The 24,165-nt window shown below is 37.4% G+C and overlaps 1 protein-coding gene and 1 long non-coding RNA gene across 3 annotated transcripts; one reads left to right on the top strand and one right to left on the bottom strand.

Moving 5' to 3' along the window:
• Positions 1-680: 680 nt before the first annotated feature.
• Positions 681-24,017, bottom strand: LOC136851458 (uncharacterized). Its single transcript, XR_010856882.1, has 3 exons — positions 23,755-24,017; positions 6,075-6,243; positions 681-4,408 (listed from the first exon to the last, which is right to left on the bottom strand). It is a non-coding gene; the product is annotated as an uncharacterized lncRNA (long non-coding RNA).
• On the top strand, positions 9,380-20,074 carry LOC136851457 (cytochrome P450 2L1-like). Of its 2 annotated transcripts, none has more exons than XM_067125548.1 (11): positions 9,380-9,595; positions 13,338-13,449; positions 14,076-14,166; positions 14,335-14,468; positions 15,032-15,250; positions 15,867-16,066; positions 16,672-16,783; positions 16,999-17,179; positions 17,921-18,038; positions 18,571-18,715; positions 19,055-20,074. In XM_067125548.1, the coding sequence occupies exons 2-11, from the start codon at positions 13,368-13,370 to the stop codon at positions 19,234-19,236; spliced, it is 1,464 nt and encodes a 487-aa protein (XP_066981649.1). In that variant the 5' UTR covers positions 9,380-9,595; positions 13,338-13,367; the 3' UTR covers positions 19,237-20,074. The 2 variants fall into 2 exon arrangements, with proteins under 2 accessions (XP_066981649.1, XP_066981648.1); XM_067125547.1 differs by lacking the exon at positions 9,380-9,595 and adding an exon at positions 11,115-11,255.
• Positions 24,018-24,165: the final 148 nt, after the last annotated feature.

The raw sequence follows: 24,165 nt of genomic DNA, 5'->3' as shown, positions 1-24,165 counted from the left end.
ATTACAATTCTTATAGTAACCCAATTCCATAACGTGGCCTAATTCAGAGTTGTGAGACGTCCCAGACACTATATTCTACAGTACATAAAAAAAAAAAAAAAAAAAAAAGACCAGCTGGTCCAATAGGTTGGAGCATGCAAACATGGGCCTTTTGGGTTGCTTGTAGTTATCCTACTATTATCAATAACTAACCAGATCAGAAAGTTATAATTTTCAACTCTCCTAGGGCTGGCCCAAAGAATTTGCTTTGTCGAATAATAATAGATCTTGGCTATTATTCTGCATCTAATTTAAAACTTAGGTGCCTCTTAGGCGGATAAAATGCAAAGGTCACCAATTCTCACAAAACTTCTTCCAAAGGATTGTTTCCAATATTTGTAAATTGTTGGTTGAGTGTGGACAATCACTAAAAATATATTTGATTGAAAGCATCAATCTGCATTCAGGACTATCGGTTGAGTCATTCATCACATAGTCATGGGTCAGATAAGTGTGGCGAATTCAAACATGGGATAATATCAGTTCAATGTGGCATTCTTCATGGAATGAAAACCACAACACAACAGTCAATTTTAAATGTTATAGTCAGATTCATTATCCCACAAGGGCACAGGTGCTGACCAAATTATCCACGTGTAGGCAGATCCAGTTGCAAAAGAGCCAAGAGATCAGGAGGGCAGTTTAATTGCAAGTAATGGGTTTGGGTACATAAAAAGCAACATTTGTTAACAAACCCATTACTTTAATTTAATCTTGGAGGAAGGACGCTGAGCTGAAAATTGCTGGCACAGAAACTTGTGCTGTTGTAGTTGCTGGGTCCTGAGTAACCAAAGTTACAAGAAACATCACTACAGGTAGCGCAACTCTGAGAATAGCCAGCAAAAGGCTCGAAGTCAAGCCTGCACAGAGAAGTCTTTTTGACATTGCCAACTGACCAGGGGGAGAAGCAATAAGAGCTGCAACTGCTTGAAATAAATGACTTTTACCCCAGCTTCTAAGAAAAGAAGACCAAACCTGGAAGTGAAATTTAATGAAAAAAAAAAAAAAAAAAAAAAAAAAAAAAAAAAAAAAAGTAAAATCAGTTCACTAGAGAAGCCTAAAAGGAACGAGCTATAGGCCCAATGGATAGAAGTCATGCATTATTATTCTGATTATTATATCCCTCAACCAGATCACTAAATAAACATTCATAACTCTTACAGGGCTGGTCTATATAGTTTGTTCTAAATTAACATATCTGATCTTATTCTACAATTCCTTAAAATTAATGACTAGATAAATGGAAAATGCTGACAATGTTTTATATACGCTTACATTATTTTTTATTGTACGTGCTGTTCCACACTTGGGATTGGTTTAGCAGGTTATTCACTGTATACAAATGGGTAAAACAAACATGACCAGTTGGAAGACAGGGCACATATTATTACTTTAATGTAGTGTTCTTTTTGGAATGAACATTAAAATCTAATGGTTTAAATCAAGTACTCTCAGATTCAGAATCATACAAAGTTCAAAACTCCAGGACAGCAGTTGACAAAACAAGAAACTTCTATTTACCAGATCTTCCAGATAACCAATTCACTAGGAAGATGTACTGAACCCATGAAGACAAGTAGAGCCTTGCATCTTGCCAGAGAGACAGGAAGCCTCTCTCGTAAACAAACCTGATTAACAAAGGACTAGGCAATACCTGGGTCAGGTTCTCTGTCAAAGAAAGGCTGAGGGGATGTCAACAAGACTAAGAAAGATCCTGATTGCCACAGCAGAGAAGCCAACCCTGCTCGAAGATGAAATGTCGGAAGAACTGGAAAAAAAAGTTCCTCATTCCAGATTCTGAAAAGATCTTTGAGACTGACAGGGATCAAGGTTCCCCAAGACTGGACTACTTCCAAGGAGGTTGATCAAGCAGTTCCATACCACTGGCAATGAAAAAGGAACCCAATGAAAACTAAACTTACTTGTTCTTAAACTTGGTATACCCAGCTAAATGAACTGGGATGGGTTTAGTACCTTTCATTTGTTGGTAATCCACCAACTGTATGCTATATTCAGTAAGTAAAAATAGTGTTAACTGTCCTGACAAAGAAAACACCCAACATGTGGACCCTTAGATTTTGGGTTCCACAAACAGTACAGGAGGGGCAGGAAGTATCTATACTCCCAAGTTCCAGAACACAGCCAAATTGACTGCTATGAGCAACTAACCTTAATAAGTTGAGGCTGAAAGGTCAGAGACAAAATGCATCTCAATAAAGTGGATTGGAATTGGGAGAAACAGCATAGGATTTTTCACTGTGGGATATGCCTGGGTATATACAATAACAAACTCCATTCAAGAAGAATCTGTCATAGTTGGAAGGAAGTCTGATCTGCTCTATTTATCTGGAAAGCTACAAAAGTTTGAAATGAGTCCAAGAGGGTGTAATTGGAAGTTAGCGACAAGGAACTGGATAATCCTGAGAGACTTTGCACATCTGAGCCAGCTACTGAGGGTATGGTGTTTTCCGTTTTCCTTCTTAAGTGGAGTATAGTGTCTATGAAGTCACACAACACCCAATAAAGCTAAGTTAAAAGAATGGCTCTGTGCATAAAAAAGCATATAATTAACAAAGAAAGCATTCGGACACAGAGAAGTTGGTACAAACTGCTGCTCCTCGAAGAAAGACCCTTACAATTTCACACACAATAATTGGATATATTGTACAGTACCTCACCCATTCTTGGCAGTCATCTTTTCAAAATCATTATCACTGACAAATGACCACTGAATATTCATAAAAAAATAAATACATAAATATTGCACTGTCAAGTCATTTTGATAAACAAATAACCACTATCTCATGTCATAAACACCATTTCCTTAACTGTATTGTACGAAAGGAAGACAGTTTGCTGCAAATTAACTCTGTAACCCAATGGAGTAAAAAATAAACTATACCACAAAACTGCCTGTGACTCCTTTGACTAAACAAGAAATGGTAATACATAAAGTACGATGTAACATTACAAAGGAATACAACAATAAATGTTCAGTCACAAAAAAAATATATAAATTAAGGCATATTTACAACCACTCTATACAGTAGTTTAACAAGACCACAAATTCACATTCCTAGACCCTATCAGGGCTTGCCCAAGGATATGTTCTTAAATTATCATGACCTGTATTAATTTCAATTATTAACCAAATTACAGCTAAAATACTTGACTCTCCTACACTAGCCTGATGGATTTGTTTTTTTTTTTTATTAAACCTAAATACTTCCCTGATGTACAGAATGGGATAAGTCTTTTCCATTTTCAACTCAACTCAACATTACAATTATGCTTCTATTTAATAGCAAGGCTTAGCAAGCCAACAGACAAGGTCCATTTGCATACCTTAGAAATAGGAAGGCTTAGCAATCTCTGAGAATGCCAAAGATTGGGAGATGTAAAGTGTAGAGAAAAAAACTGAGAATAGAATTCGGACAGCCAAGTGGGAAGGGATACTAAAGAGAACTTTCAATATAATATAGAGCAAGCTGTGCAAGCCACACTATAATTGGTTAGCCTCCTATGGTCACTTTCAACCAACAACCAGCGACATCATAGGAAAGATAGAAAAATAAGGGGAGACTTCAAATTCTGCCAGAGACTATACAACTCGTTAGAAGAGTTTAGCAAGGTCTAAGACGAGAAGAAGAGAGCAACAAGAGGCAGGCGCTAGAGGAATATGACGCTGAGGCTGATATAGAACCTGAGAAAGATAACAGTAGAGAAAAGAAGTCAAAGGGAAAAGTAGAATAAAAAAGATAGAGCAGAACTGTAAAGGCAGAGCTTCAAAATTCTTCTAAATGAGAAAACATGAATTTGATGATGCTGATATAACAGAAGGATCCATAGAGATTGCAACATCTAAAGAGATTAGGGGACTCATCATGTAAATAAACTCAAGTGTCTAACTCTGTTAACTTGACCTCGTTACACTTACAATTCTCATTCAAGACCAAACCGTGAAGGAAGTCTGACCAGTCTAGCAGTGTAAAGGTATAGTTTCTTTAAAGTACTTTCATACCATAACAATAACCTAATACTCCAGAAAGCTTTGAGTCCATCTTGTTGGTACATCGTGTGCGTTTGTGGGTGTGGACAACTTATAAGCAATGTCCCTAAACTACTTAAAATTGCATGGACATTTGAACTATTTCTCTACTTCAAATTGCATTGACTTTTTAACTACTGTATGTTTATTTCTAAACTTCATTGCACTAGAATACAAAGCAAAACTTCACCCATAGCCTAAGACACAAGTTATTTTTCAATCATTTTGATTTGGGCATTAATGAGTTACAGAAGGGCTCTTGAAGGTAGCTGATGATAAGGATGAACAGTACAGAGCACAGTTGTAGAATCTTCATGTAATCTGTAATGAAGAAAAGGATAGTTACAAATTCATTGTTGTAATTTGGATACTTTCATACAACAAAACTATAAAACTATCTACCATAAATTATTCTTGTAACAAAAGAAATGATAACCATAAATTCAATGTTATAACGAAATTACCAAAAATGGTCTTGTCTTAAAAACTGATATTCTGACTGGAATGTTTAATTTTCAGTTCATACCTATTTAAATGCAAACCATCTAAACAAGAACTGCCAGTACTTAAATAGTATAGTGTACTAAAATGTACATACCACCAAAGAAGAATAGGTTTAAAATATCTCCATTCACAGAATACAAGCACCTTTCGTTATACTTGTGCCTAACACAAAAAGTGGAGCAGTTAGTTATTTGCTTCAATAGAAGCAAGAAATCAGTACAATTTTTTCTCAACTAGCTAAGTATAGTCCCCACTGCAAGGAAGATCCTCAATCTGTATTGTCACTTGCAGTTTGGTTTAGACTGCCTGTATGGTTTGCTAGCCCAGTGTTCAAAGGTACTGTATTGTTTCATTTCTTTCTAAGAGGGAGTTGCCATAAATGAGATGACATTACTTATAGTTCAAGAATACATTAAGACACTTAACTACACACTGTCACCTCTTTTTGATAGAGGACCTCCTCCTACTTTCTATTACATATGAATTGTACACTTTTGGCCAAGTTCAAGGGAAATGAAAAGTCAGTGCTTCCAGTACACTGATAAAAAAGAATTCTCTTCAAATTAGCATTGCTGAAGACACCATGAAAATCTGAGAGACTGATAAATAAATGGCAATGTCACCAATGTGTTTTGTAAGGTCAAAAGTTGCTGCCAATTCTCAAATTCTCTTACAAGTACAAGTGCAATGTCTAGAATTTCAACCCGAGATCTTATGCAACAGTGGTGCCTGTAAGGTATGACTTATTTTCAGGTAATTCACTGCTATTCTGCAACATATGACCTTGTCTTATTCATGGATACTGATCATAATTGAGATGCATCATTGAGAATCAGTCACTAATAACATTTTGACACTATGTTTCTTTTTGCTGTATCAGTTTTCTGCAGATTTAGAAAAATAAAAAGGCACATTGTAGAGTTTGCATAATCAGTAGTTACTTCACATCTGACAAGATATTTTCCAAGCAGTCACCAGAAAGTACTGTTCCACAATTCTCGGCATCAAGATAGTAATTTACTGACCCTTCTGCACAGCAAAACATTTACTGTATATGGATAACTTGAATTTATCCATAGATATTATGGGCTTCTTACTGACAAATTTTCTAAGGTGTTCAATGAACTGATAATGCAACTGAAACCTTCATTTTAATTGTTTAATTCTTCAGTGCTGTCCTCAACAGAAAAGTCGAGAACTGCTGAAAAAAAAAAAACTCATTCAAATAAACCTGATAAAGCTTAACATTCAAATAGTTTTTCCCCAGCCTTAAGCTTAACATTCAACATGTTTTTTCCCCAACCTTAAAATATGTAAGGTTCACTCTGTAACAAATCTAGCTGGTTCAAGTCAAGAGAAGGTTACTTCTTACACTACCAGGAGCCTTGTTCATTTCTGCACTAGGTTCATTAACATTTAAAGACAAGACAATGCTAAGAAAAGACAATGTAATATAGTAAACAAAAACTCCCTGGATACTTACACAACCCTCAAGGCCATATTGGGCTGTCAGTCAATCAAGATGAAACCTGGCACTGAGGACCATGTTGGGAACTGCAGTTTGAAGGCTGAGGAAGCAATCTTTCTTTACATCTAATGGTCTAATTGAAACATTGGGTAATTCCTTGGTGGTTCCTTACGTAGAAAACAACCTGTCAGAACAAAGAAAGGAGAAATTAAAGGCATGAATTTTGCTTTCCCTCCTCCCAACCCAACATAAAGGAGTCAAAAGGTGTAGGGAAAAAATACCTGACATGCAAATAAATTAGCAAGACATTTATGGAAAAAATACCTGACAGGCAAAATAAATCAGCAAGACATTTAGTGAATGAAACGGCAAAAATTATTTAAGAAAAAACTAAACCATCCGATACTGTACACAGTTTGATAGGTCAGTCAGGGAAGACCCTCATTCCTTAAAATGAAACTAATAATTCTTGGAGTTGAAAATCACAAAAACACTATCCAAAACATCGTTGCCTCTTGAATAATCAAACGAAACATCTCAAAAAAGGAGGTATAAACAATGCATGTAATACTCAAAAAGCAAGAACCTAACACAACTGAGTGTTCTCTAGAACTTCTTGGCTCTTAGCTTCAATAAGCATTCTAAAAAATGACAAGATAATCTACACATTAGCATACTGACACACCCTACACTTCCTTCTTCATACAGATCCCTCCAAGTGAGAATGAAATTAGGCTCAAATTAACATACAAGTTAGCTCTTTCAATGGTGTACGATGATTTTTTTTTTTGTGCTTTCCACTGTTTTATAAGTGTATTGGGTAACAAATTTTGTGCATTTCTGATTACAAATGACCAAATTTCAGGGCTGAAATGTTTTGTCAAGATCGTAAGTGTAAACAAAGTGGCCAGGTATGTAGCATCTAGATGCTGGTTAATAAAACTAAAAATTCACTAAAGGAAATAAAAAACAACATATAACACCCACTAGATTGCTGTTAAATTCAATTAAATAAAATACAGACCGCTTAACATCACTTATTGACAATATTCACTACCTGCTGAGCGGGACAAACCCATATACACAGGTTAGGTTCAGTAAGACCCTTTGCTTGGCTAATTAGATTAATTGAAGAATTTGCATTTTCAAAAGTTTTACAGGGCAAAAACTTACATTTAATGAGAAGCCCACAGCTATTTCCATAACAGGACATAGGGAACATAGGCTAATCTCCTTCAGATACTGCACTACTGATAACCTTGTACAGTATTTTTTTACTATTATCTCGACAACCCTCATGGCTTTAGGTTTAGCTTACAGACCGAAAGTAGCATTATACTTGCATAATCTCATAGCTGATCAAAATATGCTGGTGGGGAATTAACATAGCAAAATTTTATGTTTATTCCAAAGTCTAATATTTGAAAACGTTCATCCACAGGCTACAGAGAATTTGTTATGCTTAGTGTACAAGCAAATAAACGTTTAAAAGCATTTTGGTTTACTTGTAATTTAATTATTTCAAACCAAGTCAAAGGGTGTAGCCTACATATTTCCCCACCTATACACTGCTGTCGCAACAGTTCCCTCAATCTCATTCATTTTGTCTACTTGTATAAGCTATTAATTTCTTTCTTTAAACCTTCAGCTGAAAATCGTAATGGACAGAGTCAACAGACTATAGACCCAAGAGGTATCCAAAATGAAATTAGCCTGCAGAGAGAGAGACAAGTCATTAGAAAGTGATAAATAAGTGAGGTTATACAAAATAAAACTGATACACTTTAATTCAGATGTCAGCAAATAGTGATGAATTTGATCCTAGGTTAAAAGTCTCTTAGAAATGTTCTTGACCAAATCAAAGTCCCCTCTCTTTTTTTTTGCTTGCCCACCCCAACCTATCGAAAATACCAACGAGTATTCTCGTGTAGCTGAGGACTGCGGCGGGAACACACCTTTACATAACCAAGCACAAGAATGGGGATGAATCTGCGGAAGGTATTGGATAGCTTGTTCAAACGTTCAGTGGCTTTTTGTTTACAATAAAAAAAAAAAAGGCGTGGCTATGTGTTCGAACCTTTCGCCGATCTTAGCTAACATTTTTATGGAGTGGTTTGAGAGGGAAGAGTTGGGTAGATTAAATACAGGGAATCTAAACATCATCAAATGGGTAAAATGCGTGGATAGCATCCTGATTGTTTATAAGGGAGAAAGGGAAGAACTACACAAGTTCCTGGAAAACATTAATAAACTAAACGAACAAATCAGGTTCACACTAGAAGAGATAGAAATTCCCTCCTTGGATGTCCCGGTAAAGAGTTCGTTCTCCAGCCACACAAAAAGTCAAGCCATGCTCTGGTATTTTTTTAAATACTGAAGGCTAAACCCGCCTGACGAGCCCTTTGGCAAGGGCAAAACCTCAGTGGATGAAGCCAGATGCAGAAAGAACAAAACCCCTCCATGAGCCTACAACGCCAAAAACTCAATGGATGAAAACCAGATGGAGTGGAAGGAAGAAGCGTCTGATGAAAAGACGGGGCTGAAATCACAATAATTCGAGTTTCTTGGTGTTGTACTGTAGGCTTTCATGGCGGGGATCTTCGTTCTTTCTGTATCTGGCTTCATCCACTGAATTTACAGTGGCGCCAAAACATATGTGTAATCGGCCTGGGCCTACGAAAAAAAAAAAAAAATTGCCAGGTAAACGGTTCTCTATCACTCACTAAATTAATTTCTTTACCGTATTGAACGAATAGTTAAACCTCTACATTTATCAAATTAATCTAACAGTATTGGTAAAAGTAATCAAACCTTAGAATGCTAAGTAAAACTACTCAAAAGTTTATAAAATGCGTAAGAATTCTGCCAAAGAGAACGGAATATAGTTATTCGTAACTCTTAGCAGTGACTTTGTTAAAGTTAGAAAGATAATATTATTATGTACAAATAAATTTACAACATCTATGGAAATAAATATGCAACAAAAAGAAAGAATAGTAAGAGTTACAAAACGACTCCCCGGGCCTCAAGAATTAAGACTTTTGTGATGTACGACACCTTATACCAGGATGCATGTTAGCGCCGGTGGCAGATGTATGATGTTTTCGTTTGTGTATATATGAAAATTATAGTTTTAATATATACATATTTTTTTTTTACACAGATAATACACTGGTGTTTTTGCATCCTTACTAACTTCTTTTAAACAATTTTTCATGGCGTCAGATATCTCTCTTGAAAGAATTTAAAATATTTACCACTAGAGAATGTTTACGTAGTTAGAAAAAAGCAAAGGAAAAAAAAAAGTTTCTGCAACTTGAGTCTCTCCTCGATTCATAAAAATACGAGGCAGTGTTGCTTCAGGGTAGACAGTTCAAACTAGTCGTTGTTCTCATATTTATTAACGCAAACGTATTAGTACAACTGTTGATAGTGCAACCGAACGCTACGCTACCTGTTGACAGATGAGGAAGTGGTGATAAGCAACTGATAAGACTTCACTTGGGAAGTCGGCCCAAATATAGTCTACCGAGTTGGTAAGTGATAATAACTGAATCTGTTGTTCTACTTCTTTCTTCTTGACGATTATATTGTGTAAATAATTCGCGTACATGTAATGCAATGATTCTCTCTGAACATTTGATCAATAAAAGCGCAATAAAATTGAGGAGAATAACGAAACAATAGCTATAGTATTCAGACTACAAATATACGTAATTCAAGGATATATCCGCAAAGACGAATAATTAACCCTATGAATGCGTGATAAAGATACTGGGAAACAAAACCAATGAAATAAGGCAAAATCAAATAATAAAACCATACACTTATTGCGCAGTCGAGGTCATCCATCCAAGCACTGACCGGACCCAACATTCCTCAACTTGATAAACAAAAAGACTTCCGGAAGTCAGTATGTCTATGACACACGAATGACGAACCGTAATATTTTCGTATAATCTCGGAATCAGGGACAACGGTCGAGAGCTTTCTTACTCACTATTTCTTTTTATGGTCACGATGACTCGGCGCTTTTATGGAGATCTGCACGTCATTGTGACTGCTCCATATTTCGACAGGTTTTTGTATTGTACTCTCTTTTGTTAATGGTTACCACTGCTTTTTTTTTTCTTTTCTTTTATAAGTCTGGGTCGTTATCAAGCAAATTTGTGATTAGAATGAGATTCCTTGTTCACTTGCGTATTTGTTTTGTTTATTTGTTTTTTTGTCAAGACGCATCTGAAACGGTTTGACGGATTTCAAGGAATATTCCTGTTTCTATTACGAATACTGATTCTACGCGTATACTGATCTTGCGGTACTCTCATTCATGAACATACATTTTATCCATAAGTTGGCTTAAGAAGAAATTTATCCTTCTGGTCGTTCAAGTTCTGACATTTCACACATAAAACAGACTCACATACTCATCTCCCATGCACACACACACATACACACGCAAATAAACACGTCCAAACATCATCTGCAAGCAACCAGGAAGACCGTTTTTTCGCAACCCGTAATGTCAGTTTCGAGGACCGTGAATTTAAATGATGAACTAGGCCTATATTGGGTAAGGTACGAATATTCTGGATATTGCGAGAGAGAGAGAGAGAGAGAGAGAGAGAGAGAGAGAGAGAGAGAGAGAGAGAGAGAGAGAGAGAGAGAGAGAGAGAGAGAGAGAGAGAGAGAGAGTCTTTGAAATATGATACCGATTAAATGAATGACCAGATGTATAGAATCACAGAGCAACAATTGGTTTTCATGAACAGGGAGTTCGAACTAAGGTAGCCTACTCAGGAATGGACTTAATTGAAGTAAAGGTCAAACTTTCTTATTTGGAGAGAGAGAGAGAGAGAGAGAGAGAGAGAGAGAGAGAGAGAGAGAGAGAATTTCTAACCCTTTCATCTTCGTAACACTTTCTGTACGCGTAACCACGAAATTTTGCTTAGCTCCAAAAAAGGCAAAAGTAATCACTCGTTCAACTCAGTGACAGTGACGTCACATGAAAGCACAAGTGGTTCAGGATAACGCTATTTGGCAACTGCCTCGGATGAAACGTCAAGGCCTTTATAGAGGCCCTCCACCGGGGCCGGGAGCCCACCCTCTTTCTATGACAGTAGACGTTACTGACCCGAGGTGAATACAAGTCTCAGGCTGTTTTGAGTCAATCTGAAGCCATTCGCAGGATTTACGGTAAAGTCAAGACCCTTTTTGTTTGGTTTAAAAATGACTGTCAGGGAGAAGTGAGATCAACTTGTACTTTGATGACACAACTAAAAATTTGTAACTAAAGTTATGATGAGGATGATTTGGTGTCGACATTAAATAAATTACAAAATTGAAATGTGAATGATTTTGACAGATTTCAGGTAAATGACGCGACCAAGATGGAATCAGGTTCTACGTATTGATTGGATTTAAAGTGAATTATAAAAGAAAAAAAAAGTATTTTGGTATAAAATAAATCTATCAAGTAGGAGATCAAGTAGTATATATATATATATACACAAACTCTATATATATATATATATATATATATATATATATATATAATATATATATATATATATATATATATATATATATATATATATATATATATATATATATATATATATATATATATATATATATATATATATAATATAGTGGTTAGTTTACTGAACCCCAACCGGTGAAATCCGGATCTGCGTAAAGGCAGCGTGAATGAAAACAAGTGATTATTTCTTCACATATTTGTTCTTTCTCCTTATCTAATCTTTTGAGGAAACTGCGTACTATTTTAACACTGGCAATCTCCTCTTTTTCTGACAATTATTTGCTTTTTCATTTAAATATAAATGTATTATAATATATATATATATATATATATATATATATATATATATATATATATATATATAAAGTGACACTCCTATAAAACAATTAGTATATATATATATATATATATATATATATATATATATATATATATATATATATATATATATATATATAGTATGTGGAGCATTGTAATGTACGTTGTCATATGATCCTTGATGGAATGTCCGACAGTGTTTAAGAAATCTTGGGCGAGATGAACGCTTGTGTCAGTGCATACCAGATTGTTTGGTAAACTGCAGTTCTCGCGATGAGCGAAAGGAATTTGGGTCTTGGAAATCTAGGTGGCTCACGTAGTCACGAGCGTTGACCCTGTTGACCTGTATCGTGTCACGGGATCTCCACGTTACGGGAGTGGCGAGAGAATGTCCTAGAATTACGAGTGTGTGCGGAAGTCCGCTCGAAAGGGGTCATTAAAGTGTAATGTATGGATTGTCAGTGTAGATTAACTATTTTGGCAGTAACTTGAATTGGTGTACGTTCTGCCTGGCGCTAGACTTTGCCAGTAAAGGTGGATTTGTTAGTGGTCATACGCTAAGGGAGTTTCTGATATATAACTATGACTTTGGTCATGACAAACTTTGACATTATTTTGGTAGTGTTTAAATGATTGGTGTCAAAATGTACTTGCCGGTCTGAAAGTCTGAATTTTCATTTAATTCTTTAATTTCTTGTTGTCTGTTTGTCATGTTAAAGACCATGAGTTTCGTCTAGCCTTAGTTTTCAATTCAAGCTGTGACAGAGAGAGAGAGAGAGAGAGAGAGTGACGTCCATAGAGAGAGAGAGAGAGAGAGAGAGAGAGAGAGAGCTCTGCCTGGCGAAGTGATCAACGCTACCAATGTGTGAGTCCATAGAGAGAGAGATATAGAGATACATACATATATATATACTATATACTGTATATATGTATAGTGTTGATCAATATATACCAATATATATATATATATATATATATATATATATATATATATATATATATATATATATATATATATATATATATATATATATATATATATATATATATATATATATATATATATATATATATATATATATATATATATATATATATATATATACGATCTGGGTTCAGTTCATATCTTCTCTATATATATATTACAGTATTATGATTGTTATTTCACTTATTATTATTATTATTATTATTATTAAATTAAAAGAGAAAGTGAAGAATAAATCATATAAGAACAATAAAAAAGAAAAACAAGGAAAACAATGAAAACTACGAAATAATATAATAATAATAATAATAATAATAATAAACTAAAAATAATAATAATAACATCCATGCTTTCATGTTTATATTATGTTTATATAACTAGTGAATCTTTGTTTCAGCAATTAAAGAAATAATTCTCATTTCTCTCCTTCCAGTTCTGAGTGGATGAGAAATCCCGGACAACGATGATTCTCGAACTCATTATCTTCCTCTCACTCGTTCTCATCCTTCGCCATTGGCTCAAGAGACCTAAGGGATTGCCTCCAGGTAGGGAAAGAGAGAGAGAGAGAGAGAGAGAGAGAGAGAGAGAGAGAGAGAGAGAGAGAGAGAGAGAATGTGATAAGGGAACACTCGTGCGGAGCTCTGGGGGTGAGGAGAGGGGGGGGGGGGATGGGGAAGCCACGTAAACATAGGGATGATGACAAAAAAATAATAAAGATAAACATAATAAAAATATGAAAAATAAAAAAAATACAAAAACGGAAAGGGCTGGAAATATAAGGGAAACAAAGCTATACACACACACACTCAGAATACTGGAACTCCAACACACACACACACACACAAAAAAAAACTCCAACTGACACGACTTTTTTTCAAGTTACAGAAGACGGGAGTCACACAACGCCTTTTAGTGACGTCTCAGGGACTGCTGTTTTAAATTAACTTGGCCTTATGCCAGCACGGGCTCTTGCTCCAGGAGCAGCCCGTCAACCAATCCGAGGATTGGTGATACGTTAGTGCCGTATATCACTGACATCCGGGGGGAGGGAGCGGGTTTACACTGATGACGTCACTAAAGGAGAGATACCTGAAGGTTTGGATCCCTCTCTGTTTCGTACACAGGTACATCATCTTTTTAAGTCTTTTATTAACAATTTTTCGTATTACAGGTCCACTTGGGTATCCGATTTTCGGCTCCGGCGTCTGTTTTCAGATGAAGCAAGTACTGAATTACCAGAAGAAATATGGAGACGTCTTCATGTAAGTCAGAAGTGCTAACATCGCTTGTTCGTCTTGTTTGAAAATGTTTTTAAATTTGGGAAATACATAAAAACACTCTTCTACTGTGTCAACTAATATTCCCTCCTTTTCCTATAATTATTCTATCTTCATCTTGACCTATTTAATTTGTGTATTCCTAAATGGCAGGCTAGAATTCGCCGGAGTGAAATTTCTCTACATCTGCGACTACAAACTGATGAAGGACGCCCTGGGAAGGACCGAGTTCTCGGACCGTCCGAATTTAGAAGGATTCCACTTCATGACCGACGGGAAGGAAGCAGGTGACCTTGACCTTTTGTTAAAGTATTTTTTTTTATACACATCAACAGGTAATTTGTTTACCAGGTGTTATGAATATGCAGACGATTTTAGGGTCTTCCTAAGTTCTTGCTAAAGTTTTCTGTAATCGGTGATTTTGCAAGTTTTACAGAGCTTCCTATACTGCAGATACGTAAATTGAATACGTGCTCGGTATATATTTTCTTCGTCTCATACTAAAGGTTGCCTCAGGACTAAAAAAATGGTCAGTTTTCAAGATACAATTTTTCCCAGCATTTTTCTTAAACTACAACCATTGCATTTTTATACAAACTATGACCACTGATTTCTTACTCAAACTAGGGCCGTTAATTCTTTACTCAAACTGCAACCGTTGCTGCATCACTCAATCTATATCCATTAATTTCCTACTCAAAATAAGGCCATTTCTTATCCCTCCAAGTATTGCCATTACTTATCACTCAAACCATTACCATTAATATCCTTCTCAAACTATAAACATTGCTGCATTACTCTGAAAATGATAATTTTTCCTTTACTCAAACCATGACCGTTACTCGACCAGGTGTGATCATGAGCAACGGTCAAAGGTGGGTCAATGCCCGACGGTTCCTCCTCCGGAACCTGAGAGATTTGGGCATGGGCAAATCGAGCCTGGACGAAGCCATCATCCACGAGGCCCGATACCTGATCGAGGACTTCCAGCAATACGCTGGAAAGCCTTCCAAGTTTCCAGAGTCTCTGAATATCGCCGTTCTGAATGTAGTCTGGCAAATGGTTGCAGGTGAGTTGGATTTTTGAAATGACTTCGAATGAGTTGGGTATTTGCAGTGAATGCGAGTGAGTCAGATCTTTGCAATGACTGTGAGTGAGTTGGGTCTTTGCAATGACTGCAAATGAGTTGGGTCTTTGCAGTGACTGCAAGTGAGTCAGATCTTTGCAATGACAAAATGAGTTGGGTTTTTGCAATGACCGTGAATGAGTTGGATCTTTGCAATGACTGCAGATTAGTTGGATCTTTGCAATGATTGCAAGTGGGTTGGGTCTTTGCAATACTGTGAGTTGGTGAGTTGTGTCTTTGCAATGATTTTGAGCAAGTTGGTGAACTGGTTCTTTGCAATGACTGTAAGTTAGATCTTTGCAGTGACTGCGAGTGAGCTGGGTCTTTGCAATGACTGCAAGTGAATTGGGTCTTTGCAAAGACTGCGAATGTCCCTTAGTCTTCAGAGACGCAATACATAGCTGAAAGTATCCAAAGGGACCGTAAAAGTGGCTGATTATCCCAGATGTCTGGAGAAATTAATCTCATAAAAATGTCCCCCCGTCTGTGGAAGACTTAAGATTGTATTCTTCAACGATTACTGTCCAAGTTTATGAAGACTGTTTATCTGCTCTTTTAGGTCGGAGGTACGACTTATACGACGAGGAGGTCTGCGATTTCATCAAGATCATGAAAACACTCCAGGACGACTCCGTCGGGTTTTTCATCCTCGAAACTTGCCCGATCTTGAAGAAAATTCTCCCAAAATTTGTCATCAACAAATTCTTCCGAATGGAAGTTCTGGATCAGACTGTGGTTGCTGCAAAGAAGCTGTTTGGGGTGAGTACCTTTGGCTGACTTTGTTTGAGCCTTTGGTTGAGGCTGTTAGGGCGAGTGCCTTTGGTTGATGCTATTTGGGCTAAATATCTCAGGTTAAGGCTGTTTGGAGTGAGGACTTTTGCTCAAGGCATTTTGGGGTCTGTTTGGGTGCCTTTGGCTGCAGCTATTTGGAGTGAGTACCTTTGGTTGAGGCTGTTTGGGGGAGTACCTTTTGTTTGGTGTGCCTTTTCCTCAAAGTCATTTTGGTACCATATCTGCCTACCTCATTTACCCTCTAATGCTCTCCTTTATAACTGTAAGGCAACCCTCTTCCCCCTTAAATTCGTTCATCTGCAATCGGCATGCCTTTTCACTCTTTAGACTCATCTTTTAACAGTGCATAAGATCCTGTATACTCTTACATGTGTTCTTTTGCCGTTTGGCGACCCCTTAACTTCCTTAAACTTGTTCTTCTACAGTCAGGCAATCACGTGTCCCTCTTAGACTTGTTGTTCTAACGTCACGCAGCTCCATTACCTCTTATTCCTCTTAGACTCGCCATTCCAATGATTCCATTTGATTAAGGAAGCTTGGCATCAATTGTTTACGTTTCCTCTTCTTCACAGAAAACGATAGAAGCCAGGAAGGCCGAGTTGGACGTCAACCACGCAGAGAATGTGATCGACGAGTACCTCATTCAGATGAGCGACAAAACGGATATTGCCGAGTTCTTCAGCGGTATGTATTATTGAAGATTCCATCCTTCCATTCAATTCTCCACGGTCTCTGAGGAAAATGATTTTGCAGTGTTTTTTGTCGGGATGCCAAGTTTAGAGTAATCTTAAATTAAAATAATTCTTAACTTGCACGTAAATTCTGAAAAGAATCTCACGTTTCACGTATCCACCTTCATAACTTTCACATGTCCTGCTAAAGATTAACCTGGCTTTCAGAGGTCGACCTGATGAGGGTCATCTTTGACCTGTTCAGTGCCGGTTTCGACACGACCTCCAACATGCTCAGGTGGATGATACTCTTTGCAGCCAAGTACCCGGACATCCAGAAGAGAGTTCAGGAGCAAATTGACGAAGTGGTTCCTCGTGGGGAGTTTCCTACCAACCAACACAAGTCACAGTAATTATTAGTTTATTTCTTGGTTTACCTTTATTTATGCTCTATTTTTTTTTGCCAGCATTAGTCCGTTACTTCTTATTATCTTCTTTGTCTTGATTTATTTCCTTGAAATTTTTTGCTGTGTTCTAAGGACACTGACTTAGTAAATTAGCGGCCTCTTTAGCTTGTTTGATATAAACTATATTCATTGCAATTTCAGCAGCCATTTCACTCTTCCTGACTGTTGAATCTCAGGTCCCACATGACCCATTTGACGTCCGTACCAAACTCATAAGGACTGCTGCAAGTTTCAGTTAATATTACTACAGGGAAAATAGTTAACCATGCACTCAACACTTCTCTTTCATCCGGGCTTGGGACTGGCTTAAGTTGATGAACTCTCTTGTTGGAGAACTTAGAATCCCTTTCACTGAAATACTGACTTGTAGCTGGACTATCACTATAAACGACATTTTAACTTCAGGTTACCTTCGATTTCAATCTCTCAATTTCAATCTGTCCTAGTCTGGGACTGGACTGAGTGTATGAACCACTTTAACTGCGATTTAACTGACAGTTGGACTGCCAACCCAAAAAGACTTTTTAACCCCTTATTTCGGACATTTTAAATTTGGTTTATCTTTGCTTTCAATCTCTCATCCCTTATCCGGGCCCTGGAGCTGGACTGAGATTCAACCTACAGCTGGACTGTCGCTGTAGTGACATTTTAACCTGCAATTTCAAAGGTCATTTTAACTTCAGGTTGCCTTTGCTGGAAGCCTTCATCCACGAGGTCCTTCGAATGAGTTCCCTCATACCTTTCGGTGTCATTCACGCCACTAATGTGGATACCCACCTAGCAGGATACCTCGTTCCAAAGGTATGGGTCTGTTGTCAAGATAAGTCTTATTGGCGATTTTTTTTACTGTATGTTTTAATGTATATTTTTATGTAAACGCACACACGTGTGTGTGTGTGTGTGTGTGTGTGTGTGTGTGTGTGTGTGTCACAATCTGAAATGCACTGAGCAATTTCAACCAAACTTGGTATACATATGACTTAGTATTTAGAAATCAGCACTGTGGGTGTAAGACATCACTAGCACCAAAGGGCACCAAAGGTGGAGGGGGAAGGGCTTCCCTGAAACGGGGTTGGTTATGGCAGTTGATGAGGTTAGTAGAGTTTTAGGCTCCCAATTGCAAGGCCTATAGTTCAGTCTTGACCTGCCCCACACCAGTCGACCCAGATATAAAAAAGTTTAACACAAGAAGTCAGGGAAAGAGCTTAGGGCCTGCAACCCCATCTCAAAAAAGACATGTGATAGCCATGCCCTCTAACAGGAGAACTTGGAAAGAAATTATGACATTTACTTATCTTCTTATTCTGTTTATCTTTTCACTTTCCATTCGCAGGGCGCGTACGTCTTCAGTATGGCAGGATTTTCCCATCAGGATCCACGGTACTGGGAGAGTCCCCTGGAGTTTAAGATCGAAAGGTTCTTGGACGAAGAGGGAAAGTTCATTTCCCACAAGGAAGGATTCGCTCCATTTTTGATAGGTTAGTGTTATTAGAGAGATGTGACGGATCTCTCTCTCTCTCTCTGTATTTGGACCTTCTGTTCTGTATAATTAATGGGTATCCTGTCTCCTTGTCCAACTAAAACCATTATTATTATTACTATTAAAAGTTTCTCTTGGCCTATTATTATTATTATTATGTTCGTTTATCTATCCATGTATTCGCTGTTCAACGTTTCCATCAGTCCTCTACGTCATACTTTTGCTTTCGGTATTACCCATCCATGTATCTATCCTTCCATAATGCTGTTTATTCCTTCACATCATCCTTCTTCATTTATCGATCTGGATCCATCTATACATCCATTTCTTCTTCCAGGCAAAAGAAGTTGCTTGGGAGAATCTCTGGCCAGAATGGAGTTGAGCATCTTCTCAGCAGCGCTGTTCCAGAACTTCACTTTCTCGCCACTAGAGGGACAGGAGGTTGACCTCACTCCACAAAATATACCCATGGCTAATTTCGTGAAGGACCAAGACTTTCTCATATCCGTCAGGAATTGAAGTTAATTGTTGTGTGTGCATGCGTGCGCACGCACAAATCTATACAGAATTACGTACTAAATACTGCCTATAGTTACAGATAGATTTAACCTAATCTATATATGTAAAAATGGATGTATGTATGTATGTATATATATGTATGCATGTGTGTGTATGTATGTTCCAGCATAACCCTGAAACCTGTTGAGCATTTTGAACCAAACTTGGTATACATATGACTTACTGTCTGGAAAAGAATACTGTGGAGGTAAGACATCACTAGCACCAAAGGGCACCGAGGGGGTAGGGGTGGGAAGGGCTTCCCTGAAACGGGCTGGTTCTGCCCATAGACTTAAAACTAAATAAACTCTAAGGGTTTATCAAACATTTCAGTATACATATGACTTACTATCTGGAAAAGAATACTGTGGCACCAAAGGGGGTGGGGTGGGAAGGGGGTAACATGTAAAAATAACTGTAAACAACAGATATTTGTGTCTAATCCATAGTTTTTGAGGTCACTGAGATGAATAGTGGCACTCCCAATGCCCTTCAAGTCCAAGTTCAGGCCCCGATAGGAAGGGGGGTGTGACGGGGTGAAAAATAAAATGTAAAGAATGACTGATATTAGTGTCTAATCCACAGTTTTCGAGGTCGCTGAGATGAACAGCGGCACTCCCAATGCCCTTTTAAGTCCAAGTCCAGTCCTGATAAGAATGGGGGGGGAGTGAAAAGGGTTTACTGGTTGTCATTCAGAGGTTTCCCGGGCAGCGCCAGGTTGGTCAGCTAGTTTTATTTAAACATAACTAACGTCGTAACCATGTGATGACTCGAAGTTTTCAATAAAGAATATTTCATATTTTACATAATTTCATTCAGTGTTCCCTTCAGTGGACAGAGGTAGATTTTAAATGGTTGGACTGTTCTTATATATATATAAAAAAAAAAAAAAAAAGACCATAAACAAAAAATTCAAATCTTGCCACAAACGGAAGAGAAAACAATGTCTAGAATGCAGCCAGCATACATTTGGTGCAAGGTCTTTCCATGGTTCATGATACTTCGTACTACAGATACAAAGTCAGCATAACAGAACGCACTAGTATTTTGTCCCTTAGCAGCAAGGCCGCAGGGGGACATACACCTCTGATGAGAATAATGTAAAGGGAAAAATATGAAAACTTAATTACTAATAATATACCAATAGATAAAAATTGGTGAAATATCCTGTCTACAGTTATCTGAGGTGACCTATTTTACAAGTTTTTCTCTCTTAGCAATAAATGTTTGGAAACCAACTGTGAGAACTTACGCATGTTTATTATCAAATTTAAATTTACGTTTCTTGTCTGAATCCCTTACAGATTCTGTTATCATTTATCCTCATTAATATTTTATGTTTGCTAACATTATAAATTAATTCCTTTTATTTTGCACATATTATTTGCACATATTAATCCTTTTCTCTTAGTTGTTCTTCCAATATTCCTGTCCCAGAATTAGATGTCTCAACCCCAATTCAAATAAATAGTAATTATATCTTCCTGGAATTTTTGAACTTTTGCTATGTGTAGAGTTCAAATTCTCACATTCCTCGCCATTTCAATTAACCTAGCCTACCTATTCTTTCAGCATTCGACATTTCAATTAGCCTAGCCTAGCTACTCATTCAGCATTCACCATATTCAATTAACCTAGGTTAGCCTAGCCTATTCATTCATAATTTCAATTAACCTAGCCCGGCTATTCTTTCAGCGTTCGACATTTCAATTAACCTAGCCCAGCTATTCTTTCAGCATTCGCCCTATTCAATTAGCATAGCCTAGCCTATTCAACATTCATCATTTCAATTAACCCATCCTTCAGCATTCAACATTTCATTTAGCCTAGCCTAGCTCCTCATTCAGCATTCACCCTATTCAATTTGCCTAGCCTAGCCTATTATTCACTCCACATCCATCCTATTTAATTAGCTTGACCTAACCTATTCAATCAGTTTCATGTCTAGTATAGGTTACTTTTGTTCTGCCCTTCGTAAGTATCAATTTTGTCATAAACATTGACTTTTGCATCTGAAACATCCCAGCAACCACAAATATGAACTGTGCGTCCTCCAGTCAGCACAGTACAATACAGTATGCCCTTTGGTGTTGGAATTGGAATATCAAATCTAGGCCAGAGGCCAAGCGCTGAGATCTATGAGGTCATTCGGCGCTGAGAAGGAAACTAGGAGTAAAGGTTTTTAAATGTTTAACAGGAGGAAAACCTCACAACGGTGCTATGAAACAATTGTTAGAAGAGTATAAAGAAGTTAAATGGAATAAAGAGATTATGAACGGAAGTACAGCAAATGGAATGAAGGGGTAGCAGCTAGGGGCCGAAGGGACGCTGCAAAGAGCCTTAAGTAATGCCGACAGTGCACCATGTGAGGTGCACAGATGGCATTAACACTCTACATGGTTCCCTTGGTGCTATCTGACTCTTTCTGAAGTTATTACAAAAAACAGTATGTCCTGTAATCATCTGTTTCAAGGACACTGCCATCAACGGAAAAGAAAACAATGACTACAAAACAGTCAACATACACTTGGTGCAAAATGTAAACAGTTTTCTTTCCAAGGTTCATGATAACTCGTCCTACATATACGAAACCAGCATAACAGAACACACTAGTTTTTTGTCCCTTTGCAACAAGGCTGCAGGCAATATACAACTCAGATGAAAATAATTTGGTAGACCTAAGCCGGCATTCCGGGGCGAACCCCCCACCCCCCTCCATAGCTAATATGGCAACATAGCTAATATGGCAACATTGTAACCAGTAAATATCCCTAAAAATACCAACCTAACGTACCCTTGGGTGTTTACTGGTTACAATTTTGCCGTATTAGCTATGGAGGGGGATGGGGGGCTCGCTGCGGAATGCCGGCTTAGGTCTACCCTGTCATGTAGTCTTCAAAGGTCAATTACAATTTAGTTACAACCGGCCGACAAAATATTACTTTAAATTCTTGTAAAGCAAGTAAAATAACATAGGACAGCGTCAATTGCCATAGTCTAGCTCACCGTGGAACTACGGCTTAGAATTACCAATAATATAAAGGAAAATCTGGGATAAATTAATTACTAATAATATACAACATATATAAAATAATGATATATACTATCTACAATGATCTAATGTGCCTTATTTAACAAGGCGTTCTCTCTTAGCAATAAAAGTCTTGAAACCAACTGACCCAGTTTTGATCTTGCAATGCATCTCATAGTCTACATTCCTGTAGATATGAAAACCAAGAAAATCCTGGTCACGATACAGTGGCTGCCGTGCTTATTTTAGAAAATTTGATGCTTAGTCTCTACCTGGTATCAGAAAACTAATTATGGCACTGTAATTAACCTATATACTAAAAGTACTGCCAATATTGCCAGGGTTAACTAATCATGCAAAACAGCATACAACACCCACTAGAATACTTTTAACTTAGTTCAATAAAATATAGAAACCTTAATGATATAGATACTGTATGTGATACTGTATGTTAATCAACTGCGTAAGCACTGACCATCTTTTTATGACAATATTCACTAACTGTTGAGGCCATTTGCAAACCCACAGACACTCAAGTTAGGTTAGGCAATAACTTATTTTCTGGATAATTAGCATAATTCACAAGCACCAGCAATTATACATAAACATTTTACAAACCAAAAACATATTTAAGTAAAAACCCACAGCTATTTCCGTAGATGGATGATGGGAAAATAGCCTAACAGTGATGATGCACCACTGATATGACATTGTAAATAGTTTTTATGACTACCAAGACTGCCAGCCAACTAAGTATTTAATATACAGATGCCATACAGCCCTCATGGTTTTATGTATAGTATACATACCAGCAGTAGCATCTAACATGTATATAATCTCACAATTATTTAAGTGCAATAATCCTGGTTGGAAAAAAAGGCAAAAATCTTATGCTTTATGGAGTCTGATTCTGGAGTAAGTCCATTCAGGGGCAACATAGAATTTATCATGCGTACAAAACATTCAAATCAATATTTAAAAGCTTTTCATTTACTTGCAACTTAATCTTTCAAACCAAATCAAAAGCTCTAGCTTACATATTTCGATAATTTTTGGAAGACTCCAGCCAGCCATTTTTGACTGAAAAACCATTTTGGGGTTTTCATGCAAAAATGGCTTGGAAATGTTAGGGCACTAAAGGAACCTAAAAATACCAACCTAACGTATCCTAGGGGCGTTTACTGGTTACAATTTTGCCTATTAGCTACCTAATTTAATTTTTTTTGTTATTATGCACGTGCGAGCTGGAGTCTTTCAAAAAATAACTCCTATTCTTCCAATGTCAACGTTTCCTTATTAATTTTATACCTACAAGGTGTTGGTTATTATTATGACTTTTAACAGTCTCACAAAAATCTTGATTTAATTCACTCACAAGGCAACAAAATATCTGCCAAACAAAACTGGCAGCCATTCGGAAACTCTGGGGAAAAGTCGCAGCTCCCTACCTTGGGATACGCCAGTCCAGGGGTGACGAAACCTTCCCAAACAGCAGCTGGGGTCCATTTGTAAAGCGAAGTTGCAAAAGTTATCAACCAAACAGAGACCACGAAGGTTCATTTCTTTCGCTAACGTCCTTTCACACCTCCTACAGACACTTTTTATGGAGTAAACACAACATGGCAGCAAAAACACAAGGACATCAGGTTGAGAAATCCTCAGTGGCGCCACGCCCAGGCGGCTGCTTGCTGAAGCTCTGTTACCAAGTTTCAACAACCGATTCCAGTACAACCCATCAATAACCTCAAAAGCAATCAGTTAACTACACGGGACATATTGTACTATATGACTGGAGCATGCTCAGTTCCATTCGTGTTTGCTGGGATGCCCCAGATCACCATAGAGTTCCCTATGACCAT

This window comes from Macrobrachium rosenbergii, chromosome 23, assembly GCF_040412425.1.
Source record: "Macrobrachium rosenbergii isolate ZJJX-2024 chromosome 23, ASM4041242v1, whole genome shotgun sequence".
In the NCBI taxonomy this organism is placed as follows: domain Eukaryota; kingdom Metazoa; phylum Arthropoda; class Malacostraca; order Decapoda; family Palaemonidae; genus Macrobrachium; species Macrobrachium rosenbergii.
This window is presented reverse-complemented; position numbering and strand designations above follow the sequence as displayed.

Bases quoted from the DNA above. Each gene is read 5' to 3' on its own strand.
- LOC136851457 (XM_067125548.1), top strand. From the start codon at position 13,368: ATGATTCTCGAACTCATTATCTTCCTCTCACTCGTTCTCATCCTTCGC. The intron at 14,469-15,031 runs GTGACCTTGACC...TTACTCGACCAG, and splicing joins GACCGACGGGAAGGAAGCAG to GTGTGATCATGAGCAACGGT. The intron at 18,716-19,054 runs GTTAGTGTTATT...TTCTTCTTCCAG, and splicing joins ATTCGCTCCATTTTTGATAG to GCAAAAGAAGTTGCTTGGGA.